This window comes from Somniosus microcephalus, chromosome 17, assembly GCF_052327205.1.
Source record: "Somniosus microcephalus isolate GS21.2 chromosome 17, FLI_Smic_1.0, whole genome shotgun sequence".
Taxonomy (NCBI): domain Eukaryota; kingdom Metazoa; phylum Chordata; class Chondrichthyes; order Squaliformes; family Somniosidae; genus Somniosus; species Somniosus microcephalus.
In genome coordinates, this window is record NC_141003.1 from 58,302,286 (window position 1) to 58,316,601 (window position 14,316).

Here is a 14,316-nt window from a genome sequence, read left to right on the forward strand (position 1 = left end):
TCAATTTGCACGTGGTCCCTTTCAGGAAACCAGCTTATGACGTGTCATCAAATGATGTCATCAGACCAGCTTCTTTCAATTGGCCGGCAAACGCGCTGGGCAGGCTTAACAAGCCCAATCAACGTAAAATCACTTTGGGCAGCAGGCTGGAGCCAGCAGCGAGGTCGGGACCCGCCATCGACCCCGGCCGCACCAGACCTGCTGAGGTAGAGGAAATCGCGGCCAAAGAAACTCTCTTCTAGCGGAGGCCACTGGAGAAGCCAACTTTTAAATCACATTTATCCTGTCTATCCAAACTCACAAAATATATAGTTCACAGGTTTTTATTTTGCTAGAGAATAAATACTTTGCTTTCCTCACACCCGGCACCGATGTGATTGTGGTTCTGCAAAGGGTCAATGGGGGTCATTTTGACTTTGGGCGATATCGGATCAGCCCCCCGTTCTACATCTCTCCAATTTGAATTTCCACTGAAGTCAATGGAAATGATTGCAGAGGGGTGACCCGAGAGAAGTCTTTAAAATTATGATGGGGTTTGATAGGGTAGACGTAGAGAAGATGCTTCCACTTGTCGGGCAGTCCAAAACTAGGAGCCATGAATATAAGATAGTCTCTAATAAATCCAATAAGGAATTTAGGAGGAGAAACTTCTTTAACCAGAGAGTGGTTAGAATGCGGAACCTGCTACCACAAGGAGTAGTTGAGATGACCAGTACAGATACAGTTAAGGGGAAGCTAGAGGAGGCTTGTGTGGAGAATAAACACCGGCCAGACCAGTCGGGTCGAATGGCCTGTTTCTGTGCTGTAAATCTAAAAAAAAGAGAAGGGATAAGAGGAAAGTACATGAACACTGGAGCACTCATACTATTCCACTCTCATCCTGCTGAGCTTCTCCCTTTAGTTCCCTCGATGATGTCAAAACTGACTCTTTTGACTTGAAGAAAAACAATGTTTTTGGTGAGTGTTAGTTTTCTGCCCTTTTCTCACAATTTGGTCTCCATGCAGCACACCCGATCCCCAGAGAAAGAAGCAGACAACTTACAATCAGGCCTTTGCCAATGTCACTTTAGGGCCAGCCAGAAAGTGGAATGTAACACCAGCCCAAGGCGAACATGCTCTGATCGGTCTCCCCTGTGGGGAAGCGAGTTACCTTCATAGCAAAACAGCTGTGATTGGCAACTTAGTGAGTGGAGGGTGAAGAGGGCCGATTTCCCCGTCCTACCACTTCACAAATCAGTACTACAATTTGATACCAACGCAAAAAAAAAAAATGAATGTTAAAGTTAATGATAATTCTTTGCAACAGTTTGCTTTATACACAGGTCAAGGCTGCTGCTCTTTAAATGGCACGATTCAGTGTAGTGACAAGAGATTTTGTGGAAAGATAATGAACTGATAAAGGCACTGAATGAAATTCCCACAGCTGGTATCCCAGCTTCCCTTCCTCCTTACTTGCTGCTTATTTGACAAACTCGAGTGAAGCCGGGAAACCTGCAGCAGGTTTATATACCAGCAACATCCAATATGATTTTTCCCGTTCTCTTCTGCTGAAGGTGCCGATATGTATTTACGATTCTACTGGCATCACAGACTTTCTAATATCTTGCCCAAGAGGTCACTCCAAATACTGGGCATGCACAGCGAGTGTCAGCAGGAGATTGAACTGTTGCAACATCACAGTTGAGCCCAATCTTGTCCTTACCCAGCACAGTGGCATAGTGGTTAGCACTGTTGCCTCACAGCGCCAGGGACCCGGGTTCAAATCCGGCCTCGGGTGACTGTGCAAACTCCACACAGACATTCTCCCCGTGTTTGCGTGGGTTTCCTCCGGGTGCTCCGGTTTCCTCCCATAGTCCAAAGATGTGCGGGTTAGGTTGATTGGCCATGATAAAAATTGGCCCTTAGTGTTAGGGGGGGATTAAATATGTGGGGTTACGGGGATAGGGCTTGGGTGGGATGGCTGTCGGTGTAGGGACCGGGTGCTAGGGTTTGGATGATCAGCCATGATCTCGTTGAAATGGCGGAGCAGGCTCGAAGGGCCGAATGGCCTACTCCTGCTCCTATCTTCTATGTTTCTATCCACTATGCAGAGGTCCGTAGATAGCAATCGTGAGCTAATTCCTCCCGCCACCCCCATCCCCACAAATCCAAGGGGCACGTAGGCTGCCACCCAAGATCAGCAAACTGAGAATCAGACCAGGGGGACTTCCTGTTCTATATGTTTCAGTTCCACACTAGGCACTGCACTTACTAACTAAATCATAGCTTACTACATTTTAAAAAAAACATTTTATTTCAAGGGGTGGTAACACCCATGGTCACCCACACAAAAAATGTATTTCTAGGGAATGGTGGCCATTTCTGTATACTGGGTGGTATAATAGGGAATGGTGGCCATTTCTGTATACTAGGTGGTACAATAGGGAATGGTGGCCATTTCTGTATACTGGGTGGTACAATAGGGAACGGTGGCCATTTCTGTATACTGGGTGGTATAATAGGGAACGGTGACCATTTCTGTATACTGGGTGGTACAATAGGGAACGGTGGCCATTTCTGTATACTGGGTGGTACAATAGGGAACGGTGGCCATTTCTGTATACTGGGTGGTATAATAGGGAATGGTGGCCATTTCTGTATACTAGGTGGTACAATAGGGAACGGTGACCATTTCTGTATACTGGGTGGTACAATAGGGAACGGTGGCCATTTCTGTATACTGGGTGGTACAATAGGGAACGGTGGCCATTTCTGTATACTAGGTGGTACAATAGGGAACGGTGACCATTTCTGTATACTAGGTGGTACAATAGGGAATGGTGGCCATTTCTGTATACTAGGTGGTACAATAGGGAATGGTGGCCATTTCTGTATACTGTGTGGTACAATAGGGAATGGTGGCCATTTCTGTATACTAGGTGGTACAATAGGGAATGGTGGCCATTTCTGTATACTGTGTGGTACAATAGGGAATGGTGGCCATTTCTGTATACTGTGTGGTACAATAGGGAATGGTGGCCATTTCTGTATACTGGGTGGTACAATAGGGAATGGTGGCCATTTCTGTATACTGGGTGGTACAATAGGGAATGGTGGCCATTTCTGTATACTGGGTGGTACAATAAGGCGGCGCTGGAGACGACAGTGAGGAGGCATGTCTCACATATGTGACTTAGTAAAACATAAGCCAAAAGGCACCTCAGAAGTACTCAGCCCACGATGCCAGGAATGTTTTCTTTTTGGGAAATGTCTCCTCACAAGTCATTTTTTGGCTTTACACTCTGTCGCCGTGCTGTAGAAACAGAAAGGGTGACATCCTGCCTTGTGGAAAATGGCATTTTCAGTAATCAGTCATACTTGGCTGATATTTTTTGACACTGATATGCATTTACGTGGCAAATTGTTCACACTGGTGGAGTAAAATCATCAATTTAGCTAATTATTGGGCTGGATCAAATGAACTAACCTGGAAGTACTTTATTCTGACAAAAATCAGGAAAAAAATTATTCTCCATCCATTCAATGTCAGTCAGCACCTAATACACACCATTTTTTAATAAGTAGAAATTGGAAATGATGCAAGATCTACATACCTTGGCTCATAGGCTCCAATAGGAATGGCAGCAAGGTCAAATGGTCCATATCGTTTCCCTATTTGTTCAAAAGCCACACAGTAACCCGTATCTCCGGCAAAAAAAAATCTATTCCAGGGTCCCAGGACACACCAACTGCCCCACAGCACCTTGTTGTCATCTGTTACAGTCCGTTTGCTCCAGTGTTGCACAGGTGTAAACACAAACGTGACCTCATCATGTCCAGGGACACAGTTCTCTTCCCACCAGTCCAACTCGATTACGTTCTCACAGCCACACTTCTGCATCCAGTCTAAGAGACCCAATGGTACAAACCACCTCAAGTCACCCCCAAATCGCTCATTAAGACTTAGCACTGTATTGTAATCCAAATGATCATAGTGGGTGTGACTAATAACCACGGCATCAATTTTGGGCAACTGTGCCACTGTGCAGGGTGGGTTTCGGAAACGTTTTGGTCCAAAGAATTGCACAGGTGAAGCTCGCTGGCTGAAGATGGGATCGGTCAGAAAAGTCAGTCCTTCCATTTCCACCAACAGTGACGCGTGTCCCAACCAGGTCACTCGGATTCCATTCCCTGTACTTCCTACCAGCTCCGGGTTTTTGACAAAGTACGGTTCTATTATCGGCAATCCTTCATCAAGCTCCTAGAGGCAGAGAGGACAAGATAAAAAAATATAACTTTGCTCTAAAGCCTGTTTGTACAAATTGTTGTCACCTGACATGTTTAACTGAGCCAACTAAACCTTTTACAGAGATGCAGTGCAGCAAAAGCCATCCATAATAACCACCTCTGAAGTTGACTTTAGATAGTCTTTACAGACAGGCGGACCCTTAATCCAGGTTGACGTCTAAATCACAAATTGGACTGTTAGGATGGTCACTGCTGCCAAGTAGACTTCAGGAATGTTTCCTGTACATTAGAAATTTAATTTTTCTACTTCCCCATTAAATAACCTGCTGAAACTTACTGGTCAAAGCTCACACATGAATAATGGCCTCTTGGGAGAGATATTGGAGGATAGCTGGTACTTGTGAAGCTGTACCCAAATAAGGATTCAACAGCTTCTAAGAGAAGGGAATTCCAGGATACTGACACAGCCATGATGAAGAAATGGCAGTTTATGTCCAAGTCAGAGTGGTTTGTGGCTTGGAGGTGATGGTGCTCCCATGATCTTGCTGTTCTTGTCCTTCTTGGTGGCAGAGATTATGGGGTTGGGAGCTGTTGTTAAAATAAGCTTGACTAGATGCTGCAATGCATACTGCATATTGTACACACTGCAGCCACAGTGTGCCAGTGGTGGAGAGGGTGGATATTGGGTTCAGTAGCAGGGGTGCTGATTAAGTAGGCTGCTCTGCCCTAAATGGTGTGGAGCTTCTTCAGTGTTTTTGCAGCTGCACCCATCCAGGCAAGTGGTGAATCTTCTATCACACTTCTGACTTGAACCTTGTACAGGAAACTTTGGTTTATCCGGAGGTTATATGTCCGGAACACTTGATCGAACGGCAAAAATCAGGAGCTGTTTTCTATATGTTTTTTTAGTTCTCGTTGCTTTTTTTCTCCCCCCAGTCAAACACTGCAAGGTCTGTAGCTATAGCAACAGCTTCAGCTACAGACGCTTGCAGCTGCAGCCGACTGTTTTGAAGCTGTTGCTAAGCAACAGGATTTGTTGATTCACACGGAGCTTCTCAGTTTCGTATGTTTAAACATTAACTCTGGTATGTCCGGCACGTTTGATGTTACGGCACCAGCTCGGTCCCGTCAGTGCCGGATATCAGAAAGTTTCCTGTAGATGGTGGAGAGTATTTTAGGGATGAGGAAATGAGCCACTCATTGCAGAGTACCCAGCCTCTGTTCTGTTCTTGTAGCAAGTTATTGATATGGCTGATACTCTTAAAGCTTCTCCCCAAGATGTTGATGATGGGGACTCAGCAATGGTGGTGGGGCTGAAGGTCAGGGAGGGTGGTTTAGTATTTTCTTGCTGGAGATCTCATTACCTGGCAATTATATGACACAAATACTACCTGCCACTTGTCAGCCAAAGACTTTTCTGGCAGTCTGCTCTTGTATCCATCCTTGGATCAAGGCGGTTAGGAATTTGGGAGCTACGTTTTCAGGCAGAACTTAAACTGAACATCAGTGAACAAGTCACTGGTGAATGGGTTGACTTGCTGGCACTGTTGATGTCTGCTTCCGTCACTTTGCTGATGATTGGGACGACGCGGATAGGATGGTAATTGGCCAGGCTAGATTTGTCCTGCTATTTGAGGGCTGAGCGTACTTGGGCAATTTTTCACATTGTCGAGCAGATGCCAATGTCATAGCTATACTGGAATAAATTGGCTAGGGGAATGACTAGAGGTCAGCCCCGCTCACCATGTAAAGCTCACTCACCACCACAGTGTATGCATTCTATACTATGTATGCTATGCGTGTCAACGTGCTATAACTAAACAATTGCAAAACACCTATTTTTATATTTTTTGGAAAAGTTTCCTTCAATGGTCATACTTAATTTTCTTTGGCCTTTAATTCTTTTAATGACCTGCAGCAGTACTGTGTTAAAATGAAAATGTTATCAACGACAACTTGCATTTATATAGCACCTTTAACGTAGTAAAATATCTCGAGGCGCTTCACAGGACTGCTAGCAGACAAAATTTGACACAAAGCCAAAGAAGGAGACATTAGGACAGGTGACCAAATGTAGGTTTTAAGCAGGGTTTTAAAGGGGGGAGAGAGAAGTGGAGAGGCGAAGAGGTTTGGGGAGAGAATTCTAGAGTTTAGGGTCTAGACGGCTGAAGGCACAGCCAAGTACAGGAAATTCTCTTTTTACCGGCACCTAAAAAACTGGAAATCTCTCTTAACCGGCAAAATTCAGGAGTAGGTTCAGGTAAGTTTTACTTCATATTAGTGGCCGTGTAACCGGGGTTCCTGGATCTGTGGCCGTGTAACTGGGGTTCCTGCACCTGTTGCCATGCAACAGGGACGCCTGGATCTGTGGCCGTGTACGGGGCTCTCATACCTTAGCAAGTATACCTCTCTGTAATCCGGACTTTTTGATCAGCCGGCACCACGCCAGTCCCGGATAAAAAAAAGTTTCCTGTATATATAAAGCATCCAAATTCTATTATTCCAAACTAGTGCATGCGATTGCCATTAGCATTTACAACTGTTTTTACACTAGAAAATAATTCTACATGAAACACAAGAGACTAGATGTTTCAATTGGATATGGTTTTGTACTGGACCTAGATGTGCCCATCAGTTTACAGTTAATTATACTGTATTAAAATTGGTGCTTTTGTATGAACATGTAATTTCCAAGTGTTTATGCCAGTACAGCACTATGTGTTTATGCCGATATAACATGTATAAAAGAGGTGTCCAGGGCTGCTAGAGTGTGCAGGATTCTTACCCTCTCTATCTTCTCTAACCTCAAATGAAACTCTCATATCTCCTCCACTGATAAAGTTGCCTCCAATAAGCTTAATTTCTTTTTTCATGTAAACACCTCCTCAATGTCTCTGAACTTTCTATAAAGCCCAGGTCTGTCCAAAACTTGATTACAATTCCTATATCGGAGGTGGCTTTTCTAAGACTTGAACAGTGAAATGAAAGAATTATGTTTCACTGGTACGGGTGGTGCGCAGTGCCTCAAGCAGCAACGGTTATGTGCAGGAAATAAATACAGTAATAGTGTTCACTGAGGAAATACTCATTTCTTATTCCTGGTTTTGAACTATTCTGGCCAAAAATAAATGGCAACTTGACATCGACCTGCAAATCAGCATGAGTCACTGCATGTAGCATGATCTCAAAGGGTAGTTTAATTTTAGGTAAACCACCAATCCAAAGATATGGTGTAGGTTTGAGATGGAAACTATTACAAATAAACATTTTTTTTTTTTTATTTATAAAAAGAACAAGTCACTCAGTTTCACAGCTATTCACTTACTGAACAGGAAAGCTGTACAGAGTAATACAGATCTGATTAATTATTAAGGGTAAAGTCTTCAGCTTGTCTCCTCCCACGACTAGCATTTTTGTCTTTTTATCTTTGTTATCTATACGGATATGGTTATTGCTTCTCTGAACTTTATTTTCTTCTTTCCTCCTAAGCTCCAATACATTAACATATGCATGGTTGCTTCCCCCTACATCCGGGCATGCTTCTGTAGTGTAGTGGTCATCACATTTGCTTAACACGCAGAGGTTCCTGGTTTGAAACCAGGCAGAAACATTGTCAGCCATGGCTCTGTTGGTAGCACCCTTGCCTTGGAGTCAGAAGGTTGTGGGTTCAAGATCCACTCCAGAGACTCAAGCACAAAAATCTAGGCTGACACTCCAGTGCAGTGCTGAGGGAGTGCTGTACTGTTGGAGGTGCCGTCTTTTGGATGAGAAGTTAAACCGAAGCCACGTCTGCTCTCTCAGGTGGACGTAAAAGATCCTATGGCACTATTTCAAAAGAAGACCAGGGGAGTTCTCCCCGATGTCCTGGGCCAATATTTATCCCTCAAACAACAGCACTAAAAACAGATTATCTGGTCATTACCACATTGCTCTTTGTGGGAGCTTGCTGTGCGCAAATTGGCTGCCACGTTTCCTACATTACAACAGTGACTGCACTTCAAAAAGTACTTCATTGGCTGTAAAGTGCTTTGGGATGCCCGGTGGTCATGAAAGGCGCTATATAAATGCTAGTCTTTCTTTTTTTGCTCTGTTGAAAGCAAAACTCATCGCTCTGTTGCCGACTTTAACTCAATTTTTTCCACCAAATTCAAAACTGGAACTCACTACCTCCCTCAGTCTTCATTTCCTCCTACGATCTGCAGGTTTTGAAAACTCAGCTTGGCATCACCTAACCACTGAACTTGGATTTCTCTTCCGTCTACTCACCCAGACTAGGAACTGTGCGGAGCAGATGGATCGAAACAGGCCCACCTCCCACTCTCTGGACTAAATGTTAGACCTCCAACAAACAGTGCCACCAGACTACCATATAATGTTAACATTTTCACTCACGAGGATTGTAACTCACTCCGAGATAATTAATACCTGCTTATGAAATAAATTATGTATTATGCACATTACCAAAGTGCTGCTTTAAAATGCTGCACCTAATTGTTTCAAATGATCATTCTTTGAGGATACAATACAAATAATAATACAATTACAAAATTCAAACGATTAATAAATCTAACAGTTGAAAAACTTACAAACTTAGATTTGGACCAACCACTCACCGCTTTTGAACTTGGGATGTTGGTGTGGTCCTTCTCCATCACAGCAAACTTCAGCACGTTAGTGAAAGCAGGGGCACTCCAGGTTGGCCAGGGATTGACAAATCTGCCATCTTTGCCTTTCTTGGATTTTGTTACATCCTCTTCCAGGCGGTAATCCAACCTGAAGCTTTTCCTGGAGGATCGGGATGAAGTGCTCCCTCTCGAGTCTCGGCTCACATTTCCCGATCGTTTCTTCACGGCTTCCTTAGGATAATGACTGCTGGCAATAGGAACCTGTTCTTCAAGCTTCACGTCCATGTTTCCTTCAGCTCTATAGTGCAGTCTAAAAAAAATTGGATACATTATAATTACTAAGAATGCAGTTCAAGATTCCTAAAACGTCTATAAACATATATTAAATTGTGTGCAAAATACAAAATCCCAGCTTCGCATTTCTCTCATTGTGTTATCCATATAATGATTTAATGTTAATTAGCACTTTAAGGTCTATATGTAGTTTCAGATGCGGATTGATGTCAAATGGCAGTATAACTCCAAAGTTAAAGTCAGATCTCAATCTAACTGGTGCAATATGGCCAAATGATGAGGCACCCCCCTCCAGGAAGCCATCTAACAACACTTTCAAGCTTGCACCTTGCACCAGGTGCAATATAAATGCAGCCAGCACAAAAGCCATATTTTAAAAGTGCCCAGGTGATCCACTTGACCTTCTGGGGGCTTTATAGACTTTGGATTCTTATTCTAGGAAACGAACACTCTCCTACCCACGTTCTCCTAATGTTGCAAATTAACCTCCCCCATGGCCTTTGCCCATGGGTCCAAGCGCCTCAGTGGGACCTGCAACCCACGCAGTCGGTAGTATAACTCGGTCTAGCAGCTACGAATCACACTCCACCAATACTAATCGGCGACCAATAACTGCACTTTAAATGGCATTGCGGAAACCTTGCTTAGCAACTCGGGGATTTTTTTTAAAAAACAACCACCTAGAAGATGAGCGATCAAGAGTCGCTTGATCAACTGGCCAATTTGAGAGAGATTTATTTAACAGAAATACAAACAAATAAAAACAAAACGTCCTTTAATTTGCCAGTGGTGCGACTGTAACACTGAGCTATGCTAGGTGTTCACTATCGAGTAGATCTTCACGGCAGACCGGCTTCCCTCCTGAAGCAGCGTCCTGTGTGTGAGAGAGAGCCCACGACTCCACGCTGTAAATAACGCTGGTGCCATTAACAACGTGAAGCTATGTGTGTGGGGGTGGGGGGGGGGAAGACACAAACTTTCCAATTGGTTAAAAAAAACACTCGTATACATAATAAAAAAAATACTCGGTTAATTCTCGCGGAAGCCGATCAATAACATTAAAGTTCGCCGCAAAAGCTAGGAATGGTTTTCTCAGCTTACGTCGTTGCATCAAGCGAAAAAGGAGCGGTGAGCTCCAAAAGCAGCAGAGAAGCGAAGGCAGAACACAGAAAAGAGAGGGAAAACATTGTGGACCTTGCCGAGTGAGAGCGACGGCTGGGGTGATGTGCTGGGCTGGAGCGGGTCGAGGAGGGGGCAGCGCCGCAGTCTCTCCCACTTGATCCACTTACTGTGTATATATATTGTATGTATTTTTTTTTTGCCCCTTGTGGTTCCCGCCCGCAGATGATGTGACAGACGAGCGAGTCGGAGCTCTGATCTCAGCCCAGCTCCTCCAGCACGTGATCGCCGCACTCTCCGGCCCATCAACCATTCAGCGCTCGAGTCCAATTAGTCCCCAAAAAAGTGCGAGGCACAAAGGGAGATTCTTTCTGCATCCAACAACTTCCATTACAAAAATAAACAACAGCATAGAACTAACCCCCTCAATATCACTCGCTTTCATTTGCATTCCAGGCACCTTTACAACAGCAGCAAACAAGCGATTTTTTGTTGCTTATGAGATTCTGCAGCTCCGTTTTGGCATTTTAAGAAGTGCACCCAGATTAGTTGGGAAACAAGACTATAAAGTTACTTTGTTTTTGTTACAAAAAACGCTTCTCTCGTTGAGTTTCCATATGCAATAGGACAGACTTAGGCAAAGTTTGACATTGGGTCGAAAATCGCGCGATGGACACGACTGAAGAATTAATCAGGAGAAATTTGCCGGTAACTTTTTTTTTTAAACTTTATTTTGCAAGGACACGATTATTGCTGATTGCGTTGGATTTAAAGGCAGTTAGAACCAAATCCAATTAAAAGGTGAATATTAAAATATAAAACACTCTCTGTAAAAGCTCCCCCCTCCCCGGGAGTTTAGATACATGCAATTCCTCCCCCGTCCCAGCCTCTTCGGGGATTGCTGAACTCCCCCCACCCTTCCGTCTCGGCACCACCTCTATTTTTGGTAAAAGTTGTACACTAGCGACTGGCTACAGCCGCTCCAACAAAAACCAGTGGAAATGGAAAGGAATCGATCCGTTTAAGGAACACAAAGTCCGAACTTGAGTTTTAGATCGTCCCGATTTGAAAAAAACAAACTTTCTTCAATGATTCCTCAAGACAGTGCGGTAGACGGATCAGCTTGGCTGCTAGTCAGATTGCTCAGAGAAAGCCTGAATTACAGTCGATTCCTTTGTTGAAACTCCTCCCAAAAGGTTGCACGCGGTGTCAAAACCTTCACGGGGATTAAGCACCGAAATCTGAGTTGCACAGGATAAAAAAAATATTTTAACAGGTTGCAAGTGTACTCTTCTGATGGGTACATAAACAAATAGACTGTAACTAAAATAACTTTAAATAAAACTTAACAAATTAAATTAAACCAGTTGCCAGTGTAAAACGAAATCCGTGAAAGAGAATATGTGTTTAGTACTTAAAAATTCGGTTATGTCTTTTGCAGTACTTTTTTCTGAACAACTTTTTATCCCCGGTTTATGTCATTAACCCAGGATCTATGCGATTCGATGACTACAGAATTTTCTGTGGCCGCTGTAATAAAAAAAAAGTGGGCGAGAATGCGATCATTTCTGAAATTAAAAAGCGGCATTCAGGGTGAGAATCGGTGCCCCCGGGCACGGCCACAAAATATGGATCGGATCAGTAAAAGGAGCTGAAGGTTAGAGATTCACCTGGGGTGGCAGTGGGACTTTGTCTCTGCCATGCCGCCTCCTGGCTCACTCTCGTCGCCGCACTTCGCCGAGTAGCTGTGGGTGAAACTCAGGGCTTCAGCCGCTGCTGTGACACAGGCAGCCGAGGGAGGCCGACAGATCTCCAGGCACGCAGTCAAAGCCCTCGCTCTGACCATCGCCTCTCATATCGCAAGCCTCGACACGTTCTCCACATCCATCTTTAAAAAAAATGAGTACGGTAACTTCATAAAGACGAGATGCAAGTCAAAGCCAGAGCAATCCGCAAATTTCTCCAGATCAGGTCCCCACTCTACGTGCTTCTGCAGACACCCGGAAACCACAAGCCACGTGTGCTGCATCCAGCTGTTCATTGAATCAAGCCGACTGCACCCCCTGCCCTGCACTTACATGTTACATTGTTCAGCGGTTAGATTATAATTCTGCCCAACCAATTCGGCCGATCTGTTTGAGATTCCCCACGCTTCCAAGTTCTCTTTTTAAAATTATGATGAATTATTATTCTACGGACAGATATGCCAAATCCCAAGATTTGCGGGAAGTTTCCGTGCTTATAGGCTGTTTTCATAACCTCTATTGAAAATATATATTTTTTAAAAACGTTCTTAAATCTGTGGTAATGCACGTTTTGTGCTTGGATACATTTTGTAGTTCCAAATTTATAGCTTCTATAATAAATACAAAAAGCATGCAGTCCTGACATAGAAACATAGAAGATAGGAGCAGGAGTAGGCCATTCGGCCCCTCGAGCCTGCTCCGCCATTCAATGAGATCATGGCTGATCATCCAAATTCAGTACCCTGTCCCTGCCTTCACTCCATATCCCTTTATCCTTAAGAAATATATCTAACTCCTTCTTGAATATATTTAATGAATTGTCCTTGACTGCCTTCTGTAGTAGAGAATTCCACAGGTTCACCACTCTCTGGGTGAAGAAATTCCTCCTCATCTCTGTCCTAAATGGCTTACCCCTTATCCTTAGACTGTGTCCCCTGGTTCTGGACTCCCCGGCCATTGGGAACATCCTTCCTGCATCCAGTCTGTCTAGTCCTGTTAGAATTTTATAAGTTTCAATGTGATCCCCTCATTCTTCTAAACTCTTGCGAGTATAAGCCCAATCGACCCAATCTCTCCTCTTACGTCATTCCTGCCATCCCAGGTATCAGCCTGGTGAATCTTCGCTGCACTCCCTCCATGGCAAGTACATACTTCCTCAGATAAGGCGACCAAAACTGCACACAATACTCAAGATGTGGTCTCACCAAGGCCCTGTACAACTGCAGCAAGACATCCTTGTTCCTGTACTCGAACCCTCTCGCTACGAAGGCCAACATACCATTTGCCTTCTTATCCGCCTGCTGCACCTGCATGCTTACCTTCAGTGACTGGTGCACAAGGACACCCAGGTCTCGTTGCACTTCCCCTTCTCCCAATCTATTGCCATTCAGATAATAATCTGCCTTCCTGTTTTTGACACCAAAGTGGATAACCTCACATTTATCCACATTATATTGCATCTGCCATGCTTCTGCCCAATCACCCAACCTGTCCAAATCATACTGGAGTTTCTCGGCATCCTCCTCACAGCACACACGCCCACCCAGCTTTGTGTCGTCTGCAAACTTGGAGATATTACATCTAGTTCCCTCGTCTAGATCATTAATATATATTGTGAATAGCTGGAGTCCTAGGACCGATCCCTGCAGTATCCTACTAGTCACTGCCTGCTACTCGGAAAAAGACCAGTTTATTCCAACTCTTTGCTTCCCGTCTGCCAACCAGTTCTCTATCCAAGTCAATACCTTGCCCCCCAATCCCATGTGCCTTAACTTTACACGCTAATCTCTTATGCGGGGCATTATCGAAAGCCTTCTGAAAGTCCAAATACACCATCCACTGGTTCTCCCTTATCTATTTTACCAGTTACATCCTCAAAAAATTCCAACTTAATTGCTAAAATCACATAAACCACGATTTTAGCGCCTCAGGCAATAGCAGTCAGGGTTGGTTCACTGAAATATTACTAGGAAGTTGCCAATAAAAACAGAAAATGCTGGAAATACTCAGCAGGTCAGGCAGCATCTGTGGAGAGAGAAACAGTTAATGTTTCAGGTCAATGATCGACCTGAAACATTAACTCTGTTTCTCTCTCCACAGATGCTGCCTGACCTGCCGAGTATTTCCAGCATTTTCTGTTTTTACTTCAGATTTCCAGCATCCGCAGTATTTTGCTTTTGTAGGAAGTTGCCGAAATTTGTTTACCTTAAGCTAGAGCTTCCAAAAAAACTCACTCATGTCGGCGTAACTTAAACGCCAGTGTCTAAATCAATGCTATCAGAATGCAATGATTATTTAATTTTGTA

At 44.0% G+C, this 14,316-nt stretch overlaps 1 protein-coding gene across 6 annotated transcripts in view; it reads right to left on the reverse strand.

The window, feature by feature from the left end:
• Window positions 1-14,316, reverse strand: part of napepld (N-acyl phosphatidylethanolamine phospholipase D) — a 67,045-nt gene that overhangs the window by 44,923 nt on the left and 7,806 nt on the right. The window contains exons 1-4 of one of the 6 annotated variants that reach the window (XM_086010437.1): window positions 11,936-12,023; window positions 11,346-11,506; window positions 8,841-9,162; window positions 3,594-4,240 (exon numbers count right to left, since the gene is read on the reverse strand). In XM_086010437.1, coding sequence (XP_085866563.1) covers window positions 3,594-4,240; window positions 8,841-9,137 — 944 coding nt within the window. In that variant the 5' untranslated portion in view covers window positions 9,138-9,162; window positions 11,346-11,506; window positions 11,936-12,023. Of the gene's footprint in view, window positions 1-3,593; window positions 4,241-8,840; window positions 9,163-10,247; window positions 10,488-10,686; window positions 11,103-11,345; window positions 11,507-11,935; window positions 12,301-14,316 lie in introns of those variants that run through there. The other 5 variants (XM_086010435.1, XM_086010436.1, XM_086010439.1 and 2 more) reach the window with 5 other exon arrangements.